Source organism: Puma concolor, chromosome E4 (assembly GCF_028749965.1).
Source record: "Puma concolor isolate L17-30 chromosome E4, mPumCon1.1.hap2, whole genome shotgun sequence".
Taxonomy (NCBI): Eukaryota; Metazoa; Chordata; class Mammalia; order Carnivora; family Felidae; genus Puma; species Puma concolor.
Window position 1 is genome coordinate 27380245 of NC_141683.1, and position 19007 is coordinate 27399251.

General features: G+C 58.2%; 1 protein-coding gene across 5 annotated transcripts in view; it reads right to left on the reverse strand.

Moving 5' to 3' along the window:
* Nucleotides 1-3173: 3173 nt before the first annotated feature.
* The window catches only part of SOX13 (SRY-box transcription factor 13), a 47069-nt gene continuing 31235 nt past the window's right edge, over nucleotides 3174-19007 (reverse strand). For 4 of the 5 annotated variants that reach the window (XM_086693885.1, XM_086693887.1, XM_086693889.1 and 1 more), the window contains 13 exons: nucleotides 15273-15471; nucleotides 14023-14134; nucleotides 13854-13940; nucleotides 12227-12399; nucleotides 11774-11842; nucleotides 11285-11399; nucleotides 8987-9072; nucleotides 8604-8763; nucleotides 8065-8174; nucleotides 7826-7922; nucleotides 7372-7515; nucleotides 5711-5927; nucleotides 3174-4994 (listed from right to left, as the gene is read on the reverse strand). In XM_086693885.1, the coding sequence (XP_086550011.1) occupies nucleotides 4718-4994; nucleotides 5711-5927; nucleotides 7372-7515; nucleotides 7826-7922; nucleotides 8065-8174; nucleotides 8604-8763; nucleotides 8987-9072; nucleotides 11285-11399; nucleotides 11774-11842; nucleotides 12227-12399; nucleotides 13854-13940; nucleotides 14023-14134; nucleotides 15273-15470 (1845 nt within the window). In that variant the 5' untranslated portion in view covers nucleotide 15471 and the 3' untranslated portion in view covers nucleotides 3174-4717. The remainder of the gene's footprint in view (nucleotides 4995-5710; nucleotides 5928-7371; nucleotides 7516-7825; nucleotides 7923-8064; nucleotides 8175-8603; nucleotides 8764-8986; nucleotides 9073-11284; nucleotides 11400-11773; nucleotides 11843-12226; nucleotides 12400-13853; nucleotides 13941-14022; nucleotides 14135-15272; nucleotides 15472-19007) is intronic. The other variant, XM_086693888.1, reaches the window with a different exon arrangement.

Consider the following 19007-nt stretch of genomic DNA (forward strand, 5'->3'; position numbering starts at 1 on the left):
GGGGTGATGTCCTGGGGCTCCACAGCCCGGCTTTGCTTCGTGCTTGGCCCCAGGGGGTGTAGCAATGGGTGGGGTGGCCAACAGCAGCCAGCAGACTCCTGCCTTGTGCCCTCCAGGCCCTCGTTTCCAAGATTTGTCTACCTTCTGTCCTAAAGTTGACCCAAGGTCTTCCCACTAGGAAATTAGTGGGCGCTAAGGGGCAGGGGCCGGGGGACCTCCAGGGCTCGCCCGGGCACACGAGGGCCTGGGTCGGAGGGGTCGTGAAGGTGCTGAGCTCATGGCCCCAGCTTCTCAACGGCCGCCACCTCCTTTCTGCCCTCACGGCCTCCTGGCTCTGGCCCAAAAAGTGACTCATTTGTAAATTCTCATGGTTTTCTGCATTAAAATGGCCATTTCTGGACCACTCTGGTGTCTGAGTGCCTATGGTGAGGATCTGATGTATAGGGTATGACTAGTTCTCCTGCAGTGGGGGTTGGGGGGTGCTGCAACCTGCTTCTTCATGGTCTTTCCACCCCGGTCTCCGTGCGCCTGGCTCGCCGAGGCCTGGCCTGCTGGTTTCCCTGCTCTTCTGCCTTTGACCGTCTGGCTAGAAGTTGACCCCAGGAGGGTGCTGCTACCGGGGAGCTAGGCTGTGGCTTCCTGGCAGGGGGTGAAGCAGTGAGACCCTGAAGGGGGAGCACTCGAGACTCCCTCCCGGGCCACCGCTGGCTCCTAGCTGTTGAGGGGGAAGGGTGCTGTCCTGCTGGCTAGCCCGCAAGGATGATTTCTGGACCCGAGGTGTCGCTTTCTCACAAGGCCGGAGGGGCGGGAGAGAAGCTCCGAGGTGAGCGGGGCTGCCCCCTCTGAGCAGCCCAGGTTGCTATGGCTGCACTCCTTCCGCGGCCCCCCAGAAGGTACCCGGTGCCCTTAAGAGTGGCAACAGCAGTGGCCGCCTGCCAGGTAGACTCTGGCTGTTTGGTTTTTGCCGACAAAAGTACCGGATGTCATGGCAACCGCTGGAGCGGAGCTGGCCCCAGCAGCTGGGGCCTTCAAGGTCACGGTGATCCAGTATGGCCGGGGCCCCCAGGCACAGCCGTCCCAAGCCCAGGAAGGGTAGTCACGGAGGACGCGGGGAAGGATGTGCCCCGGCCTGGGGACCGTGCCAGGGCTGGGCAGGTAGGGCCCCTGAGGGGTACCGCGGGGTCAGGTGCTCATGCACGGGGCCTTCTCGTGAACTAAATGGCAGTGCCCACCCTCCTTGTTCCTCTCAGAGCCACCTGTGGAGCTGAGGGCAGAAATAACCACTGTGAAGGCAGCTTCGTTCCCAGCCTCCTGGGGCCTTGATGTCACAGCGTTGGAGACGGTTTGCAGTGGTGAGCAGGAGCTGGCTGGGACAGGGCCCCCCGGGTACCATCCTGTGCCCCTACAGCCCTGGCCACCAGCTGCACCAAAGGACTTAAGCTGGCAGGTACCATCTCACTGCCTTGGAGAAAACATCCTCGTTGCTCCAGTTCTCCAGGGGAGTGGGCAGGTGGGGGGAGGGGGGAGCTCAGGACACCCCTCCCCCTCAAAGCCTGGAGTCCTGTCCTTTCACTGCCACCCCGGACTAACCAGCACCCCTGCCCCCTGGTTCCAAGGGCCAGGCTGTGGCAACTCCGGGGGGAGGGCAGGGCTCCACTCCCTCAGACCTTCCTTAGGGTCTAGCAGGAGCTCGGACCCTCGGCCTTTGTAGGAGACAGAGCAGAGCAGAGGCTCACGCCCCAGCCTCCCTGGTCCTGACCAGCATCTTCTATTCCCGGCCTACCTGACCCTGTGGTGCCTCTCGGGGAGACAGGGCTCCAACCAGAGGTCTTCGTGGAGGGCTCTGTCCATCCTAAGAGGATGTGGGGCATGTGAATCCAGCAGCTGGAAAGGAGGGCAGGATAAAGGATCCTATAGTAGGAGGAGGACAGTATTGGCCTCAGTCTCCCCTAAGGCCACAGAGGACTTGGGAAGAGGGAAGGGAGACGAACTCAGGACTGGCAGGCAGGGTGTGAGGGTGAGCCAGGCTGGGAGTGTCCTGACGGACTGCCCTGATTTGGTTGGGAACACAGTATGCGGGGTGGTGTGGACCAGAGGGTGGGAGGCCAGGACAGAGGAAGTTAAGATGAGCAATTCTCCCCCCTGACCGCTAGAGGGCAGGCGCCACAGTCAGCCACGCTCCTCTTCCGGAGGACCATCTGTGTCTTTCCCTGGGTGGCCAGCGAGGCTGGAGAGGACAGGGGGTTGTGAGGACAAGGAGAGGAGACCCAAAGCTCCAGGAAGGTAGGCTGGGAAAAACCAGCAAAGGCCAGTAGCCAGGACCCTCCCTAGATCAAAAGGCCAGGACTTCATTCCTTGATGGAATCAACCACATCTAACTTCTACCACCTCCCTGGTTGTGAACACACAACCTCTCTTAATCCAACCCAAATCTAACTTCCATTGGAATTGCCCTTCAGCTTTGCTGCTCCATTCCACCTTAAGGGGATTAATTTTTGACCCTATCAATCATTATCAATATGCACTCTGAAAGTTGGTTATCAGCCCTTTGAAGTCCAATGGACTGTCCTCTTAGATACATGTTTGAAATCCTCCTTCAAAACCTGAGGTCGCAGAGCCCTGAAGCACACCACTAGCTCCCTTGCTTCATTAATCAGTATCCTGGGGGCCTCCTACATGGGAGAAGGCTCATGTGGATGGCCCGAGCCCAGGATGAGGGCCCACAGCTTTCATGAGATTTTCAAAGGGCTCCTTCTCCACAAGGGGACAAGAATTGTGGGTAAAGCTTAGCCTCGGTGTCTTCAGATGAGCATGATGAAGCCCAGAGGGGACACTGGACCCTCTGCCAAGGCCACGTGGCTACTTCTAGAGAGAACCCAAGTTTCCCTGACTCCCTACAGTGCTCTCGCTACTGCCTTTTTTAGGATCTGGGTGGGCAATCTGTGGAGGGTCTGGCTTACCTCCTTGAGGCAGGGGCAGTGTCTTCGCAGTGCAGGCTCTGTGGGTGGTGGCAGTCACTCCAGAGGCTTGGTCTGGTCTTCCCTGGCCTCCCAGGTCCCAGGCCCAAAGCTCCCCAGTGTTGCCACAAGGGGGCAGTGGTGGCTGGGCTGGCGGCACATGTAGAAATTCTGGACCTGGGCCAGCCTCCCTCCCTCCCCCGCACAAGGGCCAGATTCTGAAATGGTCTGTCTTTATTATGCCAACAGAAAACAAAAAAATCCCCCAAGTGTAAACAGGAGAAATGTGCTGGTTAAGTTACTCATCATTATCTTATTATTAACAAAATAAAGCACTATCTATGTTTACAGTCATAAAAAAAGAAACAGCCTGGAGAGAAGTTGGGCTGGAGGGAAGCGGGGGGCAGGGAGAAGATGGGGGGCAGGCCCAGAATCCACATCTGCCCCTGTGGGATTTGGGGTTCCCTTCCCACCCTGATCCAAGGGCTGTTCTAGATCTTTGGAGTCGGGTGCCAGCGGGATGTGATTTTCTTAGGGAAATGACCTGTCCCAAGTGAGCAGGAGGAGCTGAGGCGAGGTCCCCAGTGTTAGTAGGGGAGAGGAGAAGGCTGGTGGAGAGGCAGTCTTCCCCTCGCTGACCCCTTCCAAGGAGGAGGAGCCCCCCTCCCAGTCCCTACTCACCAGCTGCCACGGGGGGGAGCCCTACTCCATCAATCCTCCTGTCCCCAACTCCTGGCACTCAGGTTGGGACCAGGGACTGGGGCACCAAGACAGAGGCCCTTGAAGGCTGAACACATTCCCACATTGCTCGGAGCTAAAAATGGCTCTGTGGGAACCAACCCTAGGGCAGAGTCGGGGAGGGAGTGAAGGGACGGTCAGGAGAGGTCAGGGCCGCTGGTGGGCCCAGGGGCTGACCAGGGGCCTTACGGAAACCCAGGCTGACCAGCGATGTCAAAAGGGGCAGAGGCCGAGGCCAAGAAAGGGACAGAGACAGAAGAACAGCCCTGCAGAGAAACAAGGACAGGAACACAAGGACACACAGAACCTGAGACACCCAGACTGACAAAGAGGTAGCAATTTGGGGACAATGAAGCACAGGAAGAGGCCCCCAGAGAAGCAAGAGGTGGCATCGAGAGAGACACCCACAGGAACTCAGCAACGGTGCCTGGCACACAGCAGGCACTCAATAAATACCTTGTGCAATGAATGAGCGGATGGAAATACGCACACGAGCATGTGCACACACCTACATATACACACGCACACACACTTCCAGCAGCCAGAGGCACAACAGGCTGGGCAGGAGATATAGACAGCGAGGGACAGCCAGACCTTTCTGCAGAAAGTGATCCTATGATAGAGGAGCGATCTGGTGGCGAGGGGGGGGTGGGGCGCGTGAGGAGCGGCATGGGAGGGAGGGGGTTGGTCCTACAGGGGCTGGTCCAGCCAAGACAAGAATGGAAACCAAGCACGTGGCCCCAGGGGGACAGGTCTGGAGCTGCCATACCCCTGGGGAAGGGAGGGTCACACAGTGTCCGCTGGCCACGAGCCCCAAGGGCCACGGCGCTCGGCCCATCGCCACTCTACAGGTCCTGCCCACCTCGGCCAGCAGCTCCTCGGGTGCGGCCACAGGGGAGGTGGTGGGGCATCTCCCCTCAGGAGGCTATCTACACGTGCACAGCTGTGCCCGTCTCCCGGGCATGTCCAAGTACCAACGTAGTCCAGGCCGGCTGGCTGTGCCCATCGGCTTGGGGCCGGGATCAGTCTGTAAGCACCACCAGCTCCCCGTCGCTCTTCTCCTCGCCCTCCGAGTCCTCGTCCTCGCTGTACCGGTACATCTCGCCGTCAGCCACCGAGTGCCTGTCTTCCGCGGCCTCACCCTCCTCCCTGAGGCTGCAAGTGTTGACGATGACAGGCATGTTGGGGTCCAGGCTCCGGGGCACATAGTGCTCCACCAGGGGTTGAGCCAGGGGCACGCCTGCCACCCGAGGGTACAGGACATCGGAGGAGCTCATCTGCAGCTGGCCGGCCTGGGGGCTGCGGGGGCAGAGAAGCAGCACGCGGGCAGATGGACCCCCACTTTGTGCCCCCGATCCAGCTCCCCTCCAGCCTGCTTCAGGGCATGCCCTCCCCCCCACCAAGACCCTTACGGCTCTGAGACACGCACACAGCCACCTGGCTTGCTTGCTGACGGCCAAGTTCATTGTCCGCAACAGCGGACACATGCTTACACATGCAGGCCCAGGAACCTGAGCGTGTTCAACAGCTATTCCTGGAGGTTCCTGTGTGAATCCAGTTTTCAGAGGTTCTATATTTCAATGCCCCGGGGCAGGGGCAGGGGCAGGGGCAGGGGCGGGGGTGGGGGGAGGAGCCCCGTTTAAAAGACTCCATGCAGGTGCTTGCTTTTGTCAAGTCGGGAATCCTCTGTATAATAAGCACCTTCATTCTTAGTATCCTTGAGGTTTTTTTTTATTGAGTTTGTGATTCACAGGCACGCTTCTCCAGGTACACGTGGCCAGTCTCCCACAGTCAGTCACAATCCTATACCCTGAGCCACCGGGCCACCCCTGTGGCCACACACGCAGGCCCAGGCAGACACAGATAACGCCCACACACATCGATGCTCCAAGCCGACAGCACCGCTGGAGTCACACTCAAAGGCATGCACGCCACACACTAGTGGCCACTCACAAGAGCAGCAGGGGCACGGGCACACGCATAGGGGGTCAGCCGCCTACGGAGGGCCTACTCACGGGGTCACGTAGCTCTGGCGGGCATCCTGGCGCCGGGTCCTCATCAGGGCTTTGTATTCGCCCACCCGCAGCCGCTTGCCCTCCACGATGCAGGTGCGCTTGGGCCGAGGCTTGTACTTATAGTCCGGGTACTTTTCCAGGTGCTGCCGGCTCAGCCTCGCCTGCTCCTCGTAGTAGGGCTGCTTCTCCTGGTTGCTCATGGACTTCCAGCGGGAGCCTGGCCCGGCCCCCAAGGCAGGGGTGGGGGCAGGCGGTCAGTGCTGGGCTTGGCTGACCACCCCCAGCCCCCTGCATGCCCCAAGATTTTGGTCCCCAGATGGGTCGACTAGGTGATAGATGTGCAAGCATTTAGCAAGGACCCGGCCCAACATGGGTGCCCCTCGGATGTCCAGTTGAGCAAATGAATGAATGAAGCTGGCATGTATATGGGTGTCCATATACGGAGTAACCACATGCCAAACTACCCAGCAACTTCTGGGAGGCCTCTGGTCTGCGAGATTTGCATGAACAGAAGAGCAGCCAACCCCAGGCCCCCTGCTGAGGACAAACTACCTTGTGAACTCTTGGTTCACAAGAGACAGAAGAGCCTCAGTCTTGAAAACTGCCACCTTCTAGTCCCACCCCACCTGCCTCCTTGGCTTCCAATCAGGACACAGAATTTTTGAAAAAAAAAAATCTTTCTACTAGGGGCACCTGGGTGGCTCAGTCCCTTAAGCAACTTCAGCTCAGGGCATGATCTCATGCTTCATGGGTTCGAGCCCCGCGTCGGGCTCTCTGCTGACAGCTCAGAGCCTGGAGCCCGTTTCAGATTCTGTGTCTCCCTCCCTCCCTCCCTCTCTGCCCCTCCCCCATTTGTGCTCTCTCTCGAAAATAAACATTTTTAAAAAATTAAAAAACTTTCGGGGCGCCTGGGTGGCGCAGTCGGTTAAGCGTCCGACTTCAGCCAGGTCACGATCTCGCGGTCCGTGAGTTCGAGCCCCACATCAGGCTATGGGCTGATGGCTCAGAACCTGGAGCCTGCTTCCGATTCTGTGACTCCCTCTCTCTCTGCCCCTCCCCCCTTCATGCTCTGTCTCTCTCTGTCCCAAAAATAAATAAATGTTGAAAAAAAAAAATTAAAAAAAAAAAATTAAAAAACTTTCTACTAGGACACTTGACTGGCTTAGGCAGAGCAGCATCCAACTTCTTTTTTTTTTTTTTTTTTAGGAGAATCCAACTCTTGATCTTGGGGTCATGAGTTCAAGCCCCGTGTTGGATGTACAGATTAAATATACAATATTAAAAAAAAAAAAAAAACAAAACACTTTTCTAGGGACAGCCCAAGAACACCAATCTTCCCGGTTTCCTGCCAGAGCCAGTGCTCCAAAGGTCCAGGCAAACAGAACAGCTTAGGGAGAGATCAGGGGCTAAAGAATATATACACATGTACCACACTCCTCGGTTCTTGGGGTGCAGAACAACCCTACAATGGTATGACACCCCAGGACCCAGGTGCCCCACGTCCTCCTGCCTGACCCCCACACCCCACCAGACTCCTCTGGAGCTCAGCGTGACGGGGACGGTCGCCCAGCAAGCCCCAGGTAAACCCAGCTGGCTCCTGCCCCCAGGTCTTGCTGGCATGGCCCCTGGAGCCCCGAGAGCCCCTACCCACTGGCCCTTACCAAGGATCTTGCTGATGCTGGAGTTGTGCATGTCCGGGAAGGCTTGGAGGATCTTCCTTCGCTCATCTTTGGCCCACACCATGAAGGCATTCATGGGCCTCTTGATGTGGCTGCTGTTCCGGGACTCAGGAAAGTGGCGGGAGCCTGGGGGACAGGGGTGGAGTCAGCCAGGCAGCGCAGCCCCTCTGGGGTAGGGCTGGCAGAGACCTCCCTTACTTGACCACTTGGGGGTGACGGGGAGGCTCCCACGCAGCCAGGGACACTGGAAGCAAGACCTCAGCAGAGGTCCAGCCAGGGACCCAGAGACTGACAAGGGACAGACACAGGAGGGGACCTCAGAGACAGACTATGGGAGAAAAGGCACTGGGGAGAGACACAACCTGACCCACCCTGGCCCCTGTAGGAAGCAGACGTGGGCCCTCCCGCCCATCAGCCCGACGGCTTGGGCCCTCACCATCCATGTCGCAGCCTAACATGGCTTCTTCGAGGGGGTGCACACAACTCTCCTCCAGCCGCTCCTTAGCCGGGGACGTGTCCAGGCTGATGAGGTCCTGGGGTTGACAGACGAAATCTGTACATCGGCCCCTCTGCATCACCCCACAGCCATCCCTCTAGTAGACTCAGACCGAGTCTTCAACCCCAGCCCCCAACCTTCCCTGCGCCCTGCCCCAGTGCAGGGGGGCCCCCCCATACCTTGCGGAAGGGGGTATTGGGGGAGCTCTCTAAGGTCCCACTGTGGCCATGCAGCAGCTGTCGAGCATCCTGAATGGCTTTGGTGACAGCGTCCCCTTCACCAAGGAAGCCTATGGGAAAGGGGGGGGGAGGAGGAGGAGAAAGGGGGGGCGGGGGAGCAGAGGGGGTCAGCCGGGTTCACACCAGGTCACTCCGAGTTATTCACGGGGTTGGTGCTGCCTGTTGCCCCTCCCGGACAGCTACCCTGCACATGCCCAAGGGGGCGCTGTTTACACTGACTGTGGTGCACTGGGCCAGGACACTAGAACATAGAATCGCACTCCCTGAAATTGTGCAACTCAGTGGCCTAGAGCCCTGAGGTGGGGGTGCCCAGCCAGATGTGGGGTCGGGGAGAGGAAGCAGGGGATCTTCTGAGACAGTGGAGAAACTAAAAGAGGCCAAAGACAGCAGGTCTCACCCCTTGTTTTACAGAAACTGTAACCCGCAGAAGGGAAGGACATGCCCAAGGTCGTATCACGCACCCCTGGCAGAAAGCTTACCCAATGGCAGACTGGGCGGGCTGGACTGTAGGTCCCGTGTGGGGGCCCCATGGCTGGGGGGGCGGGGTCCACAGTTCATCTTCAGGCTGGGGGAGCTGGAAGCATTGGGCAGCTCGGGGGCCTTGGGCTTGGCTGTGAGGTTCAGGGGCTGGGAGGGCTCCTGCGGGAGACCCAGAGACCAGAGGCTGAGACAACCCCCACGGAGGCACAAGAGGGGACACGTGGCCACAGACAGAAAGATAAACCTACCCGGAACAGACAAGGGTGCGGCAGGAAAGGAAGAGACAGCGGGAACAGGTGAAGGGGAGCACGGCCACCACCCCCCCCCCCAACCCCGGTCACAGGCAAGGGAGGCAGCCGAGGGCCGGGGTGCTGGGCGGTACCTGCAGGGGGTGATGGGCAGCCACAGCCCCGGGCCTCTTCACCACCGGGGCGGGGGGGCTGTGTAGCAACTGCAGGGGGTATTCCGCTACGGAAAAGGCGGCAAGGAGAAAAGTCCTGGATGAGCACAGAACAGCAGACGCCCTGCTTGACGAGGTCCCAGCAGCAGCAGCAGGCAGGCAGAGGCCTGAAGCTGGCCCAGCTTGCTTCCAGCCCAGGCCTTCCCCAGCCCCCAAGTGCTGCTGGAGGCCTCCTATGCCCTCATCCCCCCACCCCCTGCCCTGCACACTGATCGGCATCTCCACCCTTTTCTTGCCCTTCCCAACCCAACGGTGACCCGAGGGCAGGTACACACCGGCTCGTTCTACGGACGCTTGTGTTTCGTACCTACTACGTGCAGGGTACAAAGGCAGCTCCCCGGGTGTGATCCCGCTCAGGCACGAGCTCACAATAATCCCTAGTGTGTGGCGTAGAACCGGCACTCAGGACATCACCCCATTTTACGGATAAGACACGGAGACCAGGAGACGTTATGTGGGTTGCCCACACGGCTCAGAAGCGGGAGCCCTGACATTTGAACCCAGCCTATCCCTTCCCCCTGACACGGCACCCTCTCCGTTCTACCTGGCCTACCACACTCGTCCTCAACCCAGCCCAGCACCAAGGGGCGGACAGGTGGAGAGAGAGCTGTATACACCGATCGCTAACCACATGGCCGGTGGCGTCAAGGGCTGCAGGGGTAGCATGCCAGAGAACTTTGTTCTGGCTGGGATGGCTGGAGCAGGCTTCTTTTCTTGGCGGGGGGGGGGGGGGGGGGGGGGGGCAGCAAGAGGGGGGCTGGTGGCTGCAGGCAGACAGGCAGGCGGAGGGGGAGAAGTGGGTGTGTGAGAGCCAAGAAGTGGGAAAGGAGACGGGCCCGTGATGGCCGAGCCTGGCATTTGCAGGCTCCGTGCCGTAGGCAATGTGGCACCATCCAGGGCTTGTGAGCGAGGGAGAGGCGTTATTCACTCGGCTTGGGGAAGGGGCATCTGGAAGCCTGTGGCCCTCTGCTTAACGGGGACTCTGGAGCCAGCAAGGCAGGTGGCAGGCTGGCCAGTTCAAGTCGTCCACGGCGCATTTCCTGCCTTCCTTGTCCAGAAAGCAGGGAGTCGGAGGCACCGTCACACGTCACAACCCCCAGGCCCTGCCCTCCTCACTCCTGCGGCTCTGTTCCCCTTGAATTTGTGCTGCTGGCGTGCTCCCCCCTCCCCAAGTGGCAACTTCCTTGAAGTTGGGGCCTGACTTTTTCAGTCCTTTGTGTTCCCCCTCCCCCACCCCCACCCTAGAGTGTCTAGTAGAGAGCAAGGTGGGAGCAGAGCCAGTGGTGCTGACCCATGACCTGTGGCCCATGACAGGAATTCACCTGCCTCCTCTCGCACACGGAACAGGGAGGGTAGACCGGATGGGCTCGGCCTCAAAGCTGTCCCCACTCCTGGGGCAACTGCGGGCAACCTCCCCGCCCTGTCCTGTGACCTTTCAACAAGGTGTCCGTGATCATGGTCAACGGATTCCATCTCTGCCTCTGTCCCACCACCTCAGCGGCCCCCTGCCGGCCCAGGCTCCAACTCCCTGTCGCCCCCAGTCAGCGTGACAAGACACCTCAGCCCAAGCGCTCAAGCACGTCTGCATTCTACAAAATAAATTCCAAACGCCAGGCTCGGCCCCAACTGCTCCTGCCAGCCTGTCCCATCACCCTGTCACACGCTCCCCTCCACTCCAACCCCCGCAGCTGTAGCTGCTGACCTCAGGCTCCAGGGCTCAGGTCCCGGCTTCACCCCCCCAGTCCACCTCCAGGGACCCAATCGGGCACCTCCTCTACAGAAAGCCTTCCCAGACTCCCTGCTTACCGATATCCTTTCTCCCTCCCCAGACTGTAAAAACTCCTTGAGCTCCAACTCCATTCTTAGCACCCCCATAGCCACCTGTCAACGACAGGGCATCGGACGTGTGGCTGGTGCCCAGTCTGTGTTCGCTGGATTTCAGTGGCGGGAAATCGTGTTCAAGAGATTAATACCCCGGTCCAGGAAACGCACCAGAGCTGGGGACTAGATGGGCTACATCCGCTTATATCTGGAAAGCGCTTCATCATTTTCGAGTGCAATTTCTTTTTCGATTCGCCCAGCGAGGTTCAGGAAGAAGGGATTCAGCTTCCACTGGCCCAGAAAGGCCACGTTGCAAAGTAACGCACAAGAGTGGTCCTGAGCTCCTTCCCTGACCTCAAGACAGCCTCAGCTAATGGCTCAACCCCCGCCTTCACTCACCTGGTTTGCAGGGGATGGGCTGTATGGGCAAGGCCAGCTGGGAATCGGGGGTGACAGGTAGAGGTTGGTGACTTGGGGGGAAGGCCGGGATCATGACGTAAGGCATGTTGACCTGCTGAGGGCAAAGAAACCCTGTGTGAGTCCCTGGGGGCCCAAACAGCTCAGCCCAGAACACAGAGGATGAACCCAGACGCGAGAGGTACAGCGACCGGTGCAGGGCGAGTCTTCAAAAGGCTCCATTTGACCCCACATCACCTCCTTCCACCTGCCCTCCACCCCAGATAGGGAAGGAGATACTCTGGCCCCTCCCTTAAAGTAGGAGAAGACAACTGGGGTTCCAGGCTCGAGCAGAAAGGAGCCCCCTCCTTAGGGCCACGTCTGATTCTGCTTAATCCCCCCCTCTTCCCCCCCGCCATCACTCCCTGTCCCTGGCAGGCATCTCCAGGCTGTTGTCACCCCCTCAGCCTCTGGCCCTCCCCCCCTTTTTACCTGGATCTGTTGCTGGAGGAGGTTGATCTTATGTTGTTGCTGAATCAGCTGCTGCTGCTGCTTGGCGATCTGGTGGCAGGAAAGAGCAGCGGGCACAGACATTAGGGACATCAGCCCTGTCCCGGAGCCGGCCGCGCCCGGCCTTCCATGACGTCCACACCAGGACAAACCGCACACTGGGCGGGGCAGGCAGCAGGACAGTCTACCTTAGGAGCAGGTTCTCTTCCCCCAGAGCCCAAGGGTGGAGGTTGGGCAGGAAGTAGCCAGCCGCTCAGACTCAGGGCCCCGCGGGCCCCTTCCACTCCCAGGCCCCCACCGAGGCTTATGAACCGCCGGAAGCGGGACTACTACGGCCCTGGCCGCCGGCCCCTCCACGACCTGCCCCTAGCATGTTCCCCTCTAGGCCTTGACAGACCCCCTCCCCTAGCAAGAAAGACACTAAGCCGGGCGCACCTGCTCCTGCTGCTGCCGGGCCAGCTCCATCTGCTGCTGCTGCTTCTCGAACAGCATGGCAGCCATGTTCTTCTGCTCTGAATGGGCCGTCAGGAGCTGGTCCCTCAGGGTAGACAGCTGGTGGATCATGACCAGGAGCTGGAGCTCTTTCTCTGCCAGGCTCTCCTGGGTCCCTGCGCCACAGTGAAACGGCCACCAGTGAGAATGTCCGTCTGTCCATCTGTCCACCTATGCACCCATCTGACACTTATTGGGCAATTGCTATTTCCCAGGCCCCTGTTAGGGGCTGAGCGACAGATGATGGAGACTGATCCTTGCCCCAGAGGGGCGGCTGGCTTGCTGTCTGACAAGCAGCTACCCTAGAAGTTCCCCACCATCCACCGCTGCCTCCAGCCCCTGGAAACGCTGGTGGGGTGGCAGGGTGAGGTGGGGGGGCGGGTATGGAGGGATCTCTGTCCCGGATCACTTCTTGGATGTCCTCAAGTGCCCAGGGGCACAGCGTCGGCGTGGAGAACTAGCCCACAGGAGGGGCCCAGTGGGACATGCTCAGGCCTTGGAGCAAGACAGATCTGGGTTCAAATTTTTTTTTTTTAATGTTTATTTTCGAGAGAGACAGAGACAGAATGCGAGTGGGTTAGGGGCAGAGAGAGAAGAGACACAGAATCAGAAGCAGGCTCCAGGCTCTGAGCTGTCAGCACAGAGCCTGACGCGGAGCTTGAACCCACAAACTGTGAGATCATGACCTGAGCCGAAGTCGGACGCTCAACCGACCGAGCCACCCAGGCACCCCCAAATCCTTATTTCAATCTATCCTGTCTGGGAGTTGCTGGACAAATAACCAACTTCTCTGCACTTCGTTGTTGTTGTTGTTTTTTCAATCTACAAATGAGCACAAGAATGGCCACTTCCCAGGGGTGCTACCAGGGTTAAGAAGATAATGAACGTAAAGCAGAGTCCAGAATCTGGCAGGTGGCCATCCACCCTCGAGTGCCAGTGCTCCCCTGCTCTCCACCTCAGCTCGTGTCGGGCACAGCTGTGCCAGGCTGCAGACCATTCGCCTCGGAATCACTCAGGGAGCCTTTGAAAAATACACACGCCCAGGCCTGCAGCCCCTGGGGTTCTCACTCAGCAGGTGGGGTGGAGCCCGGGCACTGGTTTGGTTTGAAAGGCTCTCCCCTGTCAGGAGAGAGCGACCACACCGGAAAAACAGCTACGCTCACAAACCAAACAGGCGCCCTTGAATTCATACAGCAAAGTCCCGGTGGCCTAGAATCAATTTTCGGCAGTAAAAGGGAACATCCAGCTCATTCTATATAGTTAGACCTGGGAATTGGCAGGGACGTGCCTGAGGTCACAAGGGTCCCCGGGAAGAGCCCAGATCCATACTCACAGAATGGGATTCCCACCAGGCCTCTCTTGCACGGGAATGAGCCAGACCAAATGCTCAGTCCCCAGGTGACGGAAGGTGCTGGACCCCGGGGCCGGGCAGGAGCCCGAGGGGCACAGGGCAGGTAGGAGGGGACCAAGAGCTTCCAAAACCACCCTACCGGCCCAGACCGCACTGCCAGGCTGGGAGAAGGGAAAGGGGGTCAGACCTCCTCCCCCACCTGCCCACCCGGGCCTTCACCTTTCACATCTTTGGCTTCCACAGAGCTCCTTCCCAGAAACCTCTCCTTCCAGTCACTGGACAGCAGCTTCTCGATGGCTGGCACGACTAGAAGACACCAGGGGGTGAGGCGTAGCACTCCTAACACCTCCCGCCCCAGGCCCGCCTCCAGCCAGGGCAGACATCTTACCTTCTTTTAAATTTTGGTTGAAGTCCAGCTTCTCCTGGCTTCCAGAAGCAGCCTCAGAACCTCCCGGTCTCTTGGGTTCCAGACACCCAATGCTCTCCGGGGAGCTGCAGTCCTGCAGAACACAAGGAATGTCACCGCCACCCTCACGAGAAGAGGGCAGACTGCAGGGGGGATCTGGGCCCCCAGGGATGTGATGTGCACCCTGAGAAATCCATGTGTACCCGTTCTCCCCACCTCCCCAGGTAGGGCCCTCCCTCCCCACCTTCCCTACCTTTGCTCGGTCTTTGCTGCATTTAGCGAAAGAACAAAAGGTTTGAAGACAAGATACCCGGATCTCGGTCCAGGCTCAGTGACTCACGAGGCGCTTGATCCCACATGAGACTCTGAACTTCTCTGAACCTGACTCACTTCCCTCTTCCGAAAATGGAGATATTAATACCTCCCCTATCAGGATTGTTGCTGGGGTCAAGGAAGTTAATGCACACGAATGAGGTTCGCTGCTTCAGGGTCAAGTGCCAAGCTAGCTATCAATCACTACTCTCTTGCATTCGCCCACATCTGCAGCTGGGTGCGTTACTTCTGGGACCCCCGCCTCACCCCTCCTTAGGGCACCACTCCCTCTCCTTACCCGAGTCCTCTCCATTCTTTAAGGCCTAACTCAAGGCCCTACTCCTCCAGGAAGTCTTCCTCTATCACTACCCCTCGCCCCTCCCCAAGCCCCTCCAGGCTAGTTCCCTCCCCAGAGCCCTAAAATTTTCATTTTCATTCATTTGGTTTTTTAAATTACATATTCCCCCTTTTTACATCTCTTGCATGGAATCGGGATTTTTAAGAACTCCGAGAATCCTTATTGCCCATGTGGCCCACCACGCCTCCATTTTGAGGATGAGGAATTGAGCGACTTCTCTCAGGCTTGGGTAATAAGGCTGATTTTCTCAAATCATATGCTGGATTACCTGTCTCCCCCACTAGTCCTCAGAGATAAGGATTGGTCACACATGGGGGAGTAGTTAGGATCCGGTGAGCACGCACAAGATTTGAACCCATGTACCGCTGAGACAGGTGGCGTGACTGAACTTGGCAGTCCCTCTCCACCCGCCTAAGCCTCCCCCACCCAGAGATAGAGGTTTCTGCTTCCTGTCTGCCCCGAGAGGGGAGGGGGTGCCTGCCCAGCCTCAAGGAGAGGTGTGTGGGCTATGGAGGCAAAGTGGGCACACTGGCCCAGGAGCCCCAGGGAAAGTGCTGGGCACCTGGGCTGGAGCTTGGGAGTCAGCACCATCCTGGGGAGCCCGGGCTGGGTCTCCCGGCTGGGGTTCAGCGGCGGCGGCTGAGGCCTGGAGGGCCTCGTGGCAGAGCTCCCTCTTCCCTTCTGACTTGACGGTGCAGTTCACCATGGTGCCAACGCCATCCAGGGCCAGCTGGGCAGAGCCAGGGCTCCTCATGGACATCCTGGGGGGGGGGGGAGGAACAGCATGAAACGGGTGGTGGTGGATACAGCGGCTCCATCATCGCAAAACGCAAACTTCCCTTTGGAACCCCCAGTGAAAAATTAGAAAAGATGCTTCTGCCCCGCACTTTTTCTTCAACAGGAAGGTCTACGGCCAACTGGGCCCAACTTTCAGCAGTCCCTGCCTGGTGCAGTGTTGGGGCTAGTTGGTGGAATGAATGGTCCACCTAAAGAGGGCAGAGATGGTCAACTCGCGGTTTCTGAGCCCATTAAGCCAAAACTGTGTGTGTGTGTGTGTGTGTGTGTAATTAGGTACCAAAACTTAAAAATCATGAGACATCACATGAAATCTGAAATCTGGATTTGAACTTCCCTTGAAATTTGTCCGGGACAATCATTGGCTAGGATTAAGTAGCAGAAGAGCAGGTGCTCCCTAAGGACAAGCCGATTTTCCTTAGTCCCTACCACTCCCCACTACCCCCTGAAAGGGGAACCAAGCATCAACTACCCTACATATACACACATTCTTTTTTTTCCCACATAGTAGAGGCAAGACAAGAGCAAACTGTTTTTCATATCCATGTATCCACCAAAAGTGGGAAAATAACAGGCTGAGAGATGTAGAGCTTGAAGAAAAATATTTTCCTAGATCTACCTGGAGTCCCTCATGTACAGTTGGCAATTCTTGGTGTAAGCAGACTATGCTCCCATCACTGCCTCCCCTGCTGTCACCACTGCCTGGACACCTGGGGGATCAAAGGATCCTGGGGAGCGACTGCTGGTGGTCATTCCACACTCAGAGCCAAAGGAGCAGATGTCTACAGTTCACTTGCTCCCTAAAGTCACTGTGACAAGACCAGTGGGGACACCCAGCAGGAGGCTCCAGGTACCCACAGGCTACTCAACTGGCGGCTAAGTGACCTTGGGCAAACTACTGAACCTCTCCACACCCGTTTCCTCATCTGCAAAATGGGCATTCATGAGGACTACGAATTGTTACAATTTACTTGTCTCTAGGGAGCACCCCTTTGTGAAACCACCTAGTTGAAATGCAGTCCCTACAAGGGGGCCACAGGCTACGCATGGCCTGGGGGCTTGTTTGGAAGCTAGTCGTGGGTCACCCACAAATCAGAAACTCTGTGGGTGGAGCAGGAATCTGTTTTTAACAAACCCTACAGGTGACGCTGATACCCACTAGTTTGAGAAGCATCGTCAAATAAAAATTTTAACCGAACACCTGTGCAAAATTTTTAGGAGGGGGCGTGTAAGACCAAAATCAGATCTCGTAAAACTTCTAAAACTGAGTTGCAGGTGTAATATGTAATATTGTATATTCCATCAACTCCATACAACAAAATGTTTCTTGTAACGAGTGACCCAAGAGCCCACGGACAGGATTTTACATGAAACAGCTGAACGCACATGACAGGTGAAGATGTATTTGATTTGAGGCCATCCAGACCAGACTCTCTTGCCACTGGGTACCCTGGGGACTGGCACGGGACCCAGGACCGGGCACTGCAGGGTGAGGACGGAGGGGCGGACCCCACCCGAAGAACGCTGACCCCGGGAGAAAAGACACGACCCCAGCCGAGCTCGCCCGAGGGCTTTCAGGGCCCGGCCCCAAGGTCCCCTCTCACCACGCAGGGGCCTGGACAGCGTCCAGGAAGCAGGCGGCTCGGCCCATCCGGGCACAGGGAGGGGCGGCGAGCCAGGCCCCAAGCAGGGGGGGGGGGGGGCCGTGGGGGCGGGGCGGGCGGGGAGGGGGTATTATCCCGAAGCTGAGGGCAGCAATTACATAACAAACAAACCCCGGGCTCAAGCTGTGAATTAATCAAACCGCTGAAAATAAAACCTTCCTCTCAGGAACTTCAGACAAAAGAAATGAAAACAACCAGGCTGGCTGGAAAATAAAAGGCAGCCGCGCTGAAAGGGGGACAAAAGGAAACCAGACAATAGGGTGTTGGACAAAGGCAATAAAGCCAAAGGAAGTGTGACAGGCGAACAATGCGGGCCTGTGGGCTTGTGATCCCCGGCCGCTCCGCGCCACCTCGTCCCACACCCACCACCGCTCCGCCGGGCGTGGGCGGGCCACCGGGTCGCCTCCGCGCTCCCCACTCGGGTCCTAAGAGGTTTTCGCCTCCATTCGGTCCCAACTTCCTGGCCTTCCAGCTCCTACCTCGAAGCCTTTCTCCCACTGCAGCCCAGAGACCCCAGCGGCACAGCAGGGCGCAGGTTAGACGGGCGGCCGGAAGGCCCCCCCCCCCCCACCGCAAGATGCTGCCCCGTACATTCCTCCCCCGCCCCACCTCTGGCGGAAGGTGAAGCCAGAGGAGGTGATTAACAGTCCTAATTAACTCTCGGACTGCCCTGCCCACTCCCAGAGCCACTCACCACATGCGGCCACCGAGCCTGTAACGCGGCCAGATCCCATGCGCACGGGCTGAGTGTCAACGACACCCCGCTTTCGAAGGGTTAGCATGGAAAGCGGAATGCAACCCAGCTCATTAATAAACGGTTATTGATTATATGTTGACACTGCAATGTTTTGGATGCACGGAGTCAGAAGTACTGTTTTCACTGGCTTCTTTTTACACTTCTTAACGTGGATGCTGGAGCATTTCAAGTTAGGCAGGAGGCTCACACCATGTTTCTGGCGGACAGTGCCGCACGAGGACATCTCCCTGTGAGCGCTGATGGCCTTTTACCCACACTTAACCCCGAGGAGTACCTCCAGCGGGGGCTGTGGAGGATCTTTATATTGGGGAGCTTGCCTCCTCCTGGGGCTCCCGATGGCTCATCCTGGCCTCTGGCAAAGCCGCGGTACGCGCAAAGAAAAGGACTCCTGGTGACCAGCCAAGCCGCTCACCAGGGCGTTGGTGCCCACCAGACAGCCCTGCCAGACCCTGCTGCCCAGACAAGGGCCCTTCCGTTTCCACAGGCGCCTGCCTCAACGTCGGGCACTGGCTCTCGGTTGGTCCCTCTGGACCAACGTTTGTTGACGGAGAAGCAACAGCTCAGACCTGATGGGCTCCTCCCAGGGTCTCACATTCTGGGGGAGAGGGTCCTGGGGCAGCTCCTTCCTTCCTTCCCTCCCTCCCAAGTTCCCAGAGCACAGGCCTGTTCAAAGGGGCTGTGGGCAGCCCCTTTCCCTGCCCACAGAGACGAGACTCCCCCTGAAGAGGGTCAGTGCCAGGCTCTGAACCCCAAACCATCCCGCTCTCTTTTCCCTGAGTGCAGAGCAAACGTTGCAGGTGATAAACTAAAGAGCGAAAGGAGAACCAGGTGGAGGGTACGGAGTCCACGTGCAGTCAGTCCCTGCTCTGCCACTTCGCAGCTGAGGGTCCCTGCACAGGTGCCCCCACCTCTGCAGGCTCTGTTGTAGAACAAAGGTACCCGGGGGTCAGCAGGTGGTCAATGGTACAGAGTTTGGAAAACTCAGGCCTTTGGGTTCTCCAACGTGAGTTCAAATTCCTGCTGTGCCTCCAGCTGACTTGTGTGACCTTAGGCACGTTCATTAACTCGGAGCTTGTCTCCT